Source organism: Nanorana parkeri, unplaced genomic scaffold (genome assembly GCF_000935625.1).
Source record: "Nanorana parkeri isolate BGI_ZX_2015 unplaced genomic scaffold, ASM93562v1 scaffold191, whole genome shotgun sequence".
NCBI classification, from domain to species: domain Eukaryota; kingdom Metazoa; phylum Chordata; class Amphibia; order Anura; family Dicroglossidae; genus Nanorana; species Nanorana parkeri.
In genome coordinates this window covers 1,258,107-1,263,984 of record NW_017306459.1, presented here as the reverse complement: position 1 = coordinate 1,263,984, position 5,878 = coordinate 1,258,107, and the positions used below count along the sequence as shown (strand labels likewise).

The window sequence follows — 5,878 nt, the reverse complement described above, 5'->3', positions numbered from 1 at the left end:
ACTAGCTTTAAAGAAAAAAAAACTATTGTAACACAAACTACTAGTATATAGCATGGTGAAGTCCAAGGGTCTATTGAAATGGGTAAACTGTAACAGACATGTCATATACTGGGACAAAGTACAAAATTATGATAAAATCTCAGTTATATAAAAGGAAAAGTCCTGCAGATACCACTCTCCACCAAGCAATGCACAGCCGTGGAGCTGTCATGGAGTTAATTACTGCTCCACTGTTTTGGCTCCTTGTTTATTCTGCCGTCGGTCTGGTGAGTTAAATAAATGTTCTCTTTAATCATATAAGGGCTAAGTTACCCATCTACATGTAGCAATCAATGTATTAATGATCAAACATATCACATCTGAATACATTATAGTTTCTGACAATTTTACTGAATTTAGATGTAACTGTTTTAAAAACTGAGCATTTGGCGGTAAATGTAATACGTATTTATTTCAGGTATTTATATAGTGTTGTCTCAGTGCTTTACATACTGCACATATAATAATATATAAGTACCATTTAAAAAGTGAACCAGAAAACTAACGATAGATGTCCCACATGTGTGATTTCACATGATGGCCTTGGTGACAGTGGATTTGTTTGCCCAGGATCTTTATGTTTAAGGGTGGTCTTACGGTTTTTATCATATGATATGATATAAATTAATCTATTCATAATCTACTGGTAGAGGTTTAAGATCGGACTGGACATTTGGGCTGTGTAGATGTGCAGATGTGGAAATGTTCACATTAGAGGTGAGGAGATTAAGGGGGGATATGATTTCCATGTACAAAATGTTTAATGGTGGTAGCAACATTAGCGATAAACTGTTTAAAATTAACTCCGTTACAAAAACTAGAGGCCATAACCTAAAATTGGTGGAAAAAAAATTCCAGCACAAGGTGCGAAGGGGGTTCTTCACAGTAAGATCAGTTAGGGTCTGGAACTCACTGCCACAGGCGGTGATTTCAGCAAATAATGTGGAATTGTTCAAGAAACTTTTGGACGATTTCTTAAGGGACCGTAATATACAGGGGTACGGGTACTCCTAGAATGAGATCCTAATAGGTTGGACTTGATGGACTAATGTCTTTATTCAACCTCAAATACTATGAACAGAATCAGAAATCACAGCAAATGAATCAGATCATTTACGCTGATTCAGATTTTGACTTTCAGATTTGACAAATTGCTGTCAAGTAGGGTTGCACAGATACCAAGTACAGTACTCGGTACAAGTACGAGTACATGTACCGATACTTTTGAGCTCCAAGACTACACTAGAGACAAATTAAAAAGTTAGGAGGCAGCTGTCATTTGTAAGGAGCACACTGAGCTCCTGGGATTTGTACATCTCTGTTTTATTGTATGATTTTGTTTTTATAACTATGCTGCGATACCATTTTTGCAAGTACAAGTACTGATACTTGCCCAAGTACTTAGAAGTAGGGATGCACCGATGCCGATACTAGTATCGATATCAGTGCCCATACCGAGTATTTGGGCGAGTAATCATACTCGCCCAAATGCTCCGATGCCTGGCGCGTCATTAAACACTGCCCAGTTTCCTGATTGGCCGGGAAGCGGCTCCATGCTCTCTCGTCCCTTTTGATTAGAGAGCATGGAGCTGACTTCCCGGCCAATCAGGAAGTCGGGCAGCGTGTAATGACGCGCTGCCCGGCTTCCTGATTGGTGGGTAGGTTGGCCAATCAGGAAGCCGTGTAATGACGCAGCGCCCGGCATTCTGATTGGCCGGGAAGCCGGCTTCATGCTCCCTCGTCATTTCATGACGGGGGAGCATGGAGCCGGTCTCCCGGCCAATCAGGAAGCAGGGCGCCGTCCCATTACACGGTGCCCGGCTTCCATGATTGGCCAGCAAGCCGGCTCCATGCTTTCTCGTCACATAGTGACGAGAAGCATGGATAGGCTTTCTTGTTAATTGGGAAGCCAAGTGGCGAGTCTTTACACACTGCCCGGCTTCACTGCTAATCAGGAAGCCAGGTGGTGTGTCATTACACGCCACCTGGCTTCCTGAATGGGACTTCCAGTGCTCGGTAATTGGTATCGACGAGTACCGAAAAAAAATATCGGTACTCGTACTCGGTACCAAAATACCGGTATCGGTGCATCCCTACCTACAAGTACAAGTACTGATATTTGTCCAAGGTACTCGAGATACGAGTACTGATACATTTTTGTTTATTGTCATGTGACAGTTTTTCTAAAACAATACAGACTAATGATTTCAGGACAGTGGTGGAGCGCCAGAGCTAGGTCCCAGCTGCAACCGCTGCAACCCTGGTAGTTCTCATGAAAATGCCAAGTATCAGCACTGGTATCTGAAAAATATCGGTGCATTCCTACTGTCAAGGTGTCAGTTTGATTTTCCTATCTAGAAACAATGCTACCTAATTAGATCAACTGAATTACAAGTAGCCACTTTAGTCTTTAACCTTGCGTATTTGTATTATATGAAATACCATATTATCAAACCAATAAAAAAATTGCAGATGGAGTTGGATGATCATAAAATGTGACTAGCACACATACAAATACAAAGGAATAAACACTAGACATTGTATTGGTATTATAGTTATATGGATTAGTATTATACATATTGTGTTAATTAATTGAAATTATTAATTGTATCAATTAGAATTATAAACACTAGACACTGTATTGTATTACTCTTACTGTAATCCTCTGGTCGGTCCTTGCATGACTAAAAGCAAGGATTTGATCTGTTTCATTGGACGATGGGGACTTTTCTTATGATAACAAGTGATTCGACAACCTGCAGTAATAGGTATGTATAGAAAATAAAATGCATAGTATAATCAAGGACTCCACTAAGTCACATCACTCCGATGCTGTTTCAGAAGAAGAATTACAGTCTATTATGTGACAAACACTTGGGGGCCTAATTATAAAATAGTACAATGTGCTGATCTCCCTTCACTGCATGTCACTGGTATACAGCAGGATGTGAATGTCATCCTTCCCTTCAGCCTTGCACAGTTACACACACAGCACAGCTGTACTAAAACTGCTTAGTTTGATTTCACTGCACACTGTGACCCTCTCACAATGGGCATTAGAAGTTGCAGCAAGTCAGATAGAGCCTGCCCCATTTCCTGGCTGGGGAATGTCCATTTGTACTGTCCCTGGCCCACCCTATCCCACCCTTGGATTTCAGTTCTGTCAATCATGGGGGATCAACATCACATCACATGTGGGTGTTAGCTAGGGTGGTCTGTATGCAAATGCAGTCTGCCTAGGAATACCCACACCTCCACACTTAAACCCACCCATCAAGGGTGGGTAAATATCCGCTTGCATCAAGGTTAAGGACTCTTGAGAAAAGAACTGAGGCAGGGTGCTGTGATGATTTTATGACGCTATGTACAGAACTGTGCTGGCTTCTCATAGCAGCCAATGATCTGCCAGCATTGCATTACATTAACATCACTGAATCTAAAAAAAGGTAGGAATATAAAACAGAAGTGTTTTATTTTAAATGTCTTTACCATGTTGATGAGGGAAGGAAGGCACAGTATGATCAGCTTAAACTTCAGCATTAAGATATCATTCTTTTTTTTATAAAAGATGAAGGTAGTACTAGTGAAGACAATGTCCACTGTATTTTGCCATGTAAATAACCAGTTATGTTTAGGTTTTGTTATCAAAAAATCCAAAAATTATGAAGAGGCACCAGCTTTTTTTAGTGGATCTGAATTTTTTTCTAATGTGTTATATACATGTTGGCAATAATAAATTAAACTAACAGGTCTTTAGAACTCTTCACAGTTCACAGCAGGTATCAATGCATTCTTCAACTGTTAAACCTGTACAGTGTTTAAGCAAGTCACAGACCACCAACTCTCCTAATGATTGTATTGTTATTATGCATTTTCAAATCAATAAAAAAAAAAAAAAAACAAGCTTAAACACCATTGGTTAAAGTGACACTGAACTCAGGAGTTAAATCTTAACAATGTATTCAAGTACGTTAACTATTAACAGAAATGTATCTTCTTTGTGTATCCTCAAATCACCTCTGAATTCATGCTGACACTGTCCTTCCTTCTGGAGGGTGGCTACTTTTGTTCCCCATGGTCCCTGGGTGTGTTGTAAAGTAGTCACTGCTCCACGGTTTAACTCCAGAGTTTAGTGTCACTTCAAAGGAGGCAGCCAGTAACTTCCCACATTCTCTGTATTTAAAGGACTCTGCAAAATGTATTATATTGGGAAAACAATAAAATATTTAAAGTATCAAGTACATGATCACTTTAAATATATTAAAGATGGCTAAGTGGGAAAAGTAACAGCTCCAAGCTCATTCCCCTGATGGACTACAATCCCACGTTTAGTTTACTAATTTGTACTGAGGCTGTAGTCCATCATGAGAGCAAGCTTGGAGTGGTGGCTACTTTACAACACACACGGAGACTACTCTCTTCCTTTGTGATCTTGTAGAGGACAGGAAGTTCAAGGAAGCTGAGCTGAGGGGGTTGTAGCTATTTGTAAACATGATGACTGTAAGTGCTTGGACAAAAATTAAAAGAAAATCTTTGCTGGGCAATGTAGATTTGTTTGATCTGGATTCGTTATTGAAAAAAAAGTTTGAGAGTTTAATACTACTTTAATGTACACATTAACATGAACCTATGCTTTGTCCTGTATGTTAATAAAACCTCAATACTATATATATAAAGTGCTTGCCACATTCATCAGCTATTCCCCAAAACTTTTTCTTTATATATGTTTTATATATAACTAACTATATCTGTTATTTTAACTACTATATTTGCAACAATGCTCCTATGATTTAACACAGTGGTGTGTCAGCCATTACCATGGGAACAACACTTGTCAATTGCTGAAGGGTGAGAAGATGACACACCTCACCCGTGTCCCCGAAGAACCTCTGAGAAACAAGAGTATGGAGAATGGTTGTAAGACAAGGAGAATTGTTAAGTATCTTGCCCCTACCCAAACCTATTGTTTTATAGACTAAATAAAGGATTAGGCATTTGAGTCCTGTAGCTGATTGTTTGATCTTTTCTGTTACTTTTCCCACTTACCCATCTTTAATATATTTAAAGTGATCATGTACCTGATACTTTAAATATTTGATTGTTTTCCCAATATAATACATTTTGCAGAGCCCCTTAACTACAGTAAATGTGGGACGTTACTGGCTGCCTCCTTTAAAGAGACACTAAACTTAGGAGTTAAACCGTAAAAATGCATTCAAGTACCTTAACTAGGCTGTAGATCCTCAAAACATCTCTGAATTGGTGCCGACACTGTCCTTTCTTCTGGAGGGTGGCTACTTTTGTTCCTCATGGTCTCTGTGTGTGTTGTAAAGTAGTCACAACTCCAAACTCACTATGTGATGGACTACAATCTCAATACAGATTTGAAAACTAAACAGAAGATTGTAAACCATCACAGGAGTGAGCTTGGACATTGTCACCACCAATTCAGAGACGATTTGAAGATCTACAGCCGAGTGATACACAAATAAGATACATTTCTGTTAATAGTTATGGTACTTGAATGTATTTTTAAGATTTAACTCCTAAGTTTAGTGTCACTTTAAGAAGGTAGATGCTACTTTGGACAAAATCTTCCTACCCTTTAACATGCCCCACACAATGGCCAAACTGTCTTTCCTAACCTGTTTGATTGCAGATGGTCCTTTTTTTGTTCTTCTTAGGGTCATGTTATGTAAAATAGGTTTATATGTTTTTGATGTGACTATGACTAGTTATATTTTAAAGCAGCAATAACTTTTCCTGATTATGCGCAATAAAAGGAATAGTTACAGTAGGTTAGAGATAATGATTTATCCGTTTCTGCATTCCGTATGAA

General features: G+C 38.9%; 1 protein-coding gene across 1 annotated transcript in view; it reads left to right on the top strand.

Annotated features, from left to right (window-relative positions):
- The first annotated feature begins 172 nt into the window (after positions 1 to 172).
- MEP1B (meprin A subunit beta) overlaps positions 173 to 5,878 on the top strand; it is a 29,328-nt gene continuing 23,622 nt past the window's right edge. The window contains exon 1 of the mRNA XM_018555299.1: positions 173 to 266. Coding sequence (XP_018410801.1) covers positions 189 to 266 — 78 coding nt within the window. The 5' untranslated portion in view covers positions 173 to 188. The remainder of the gene's footprint in view (positions 267 to 5,878) is intronic.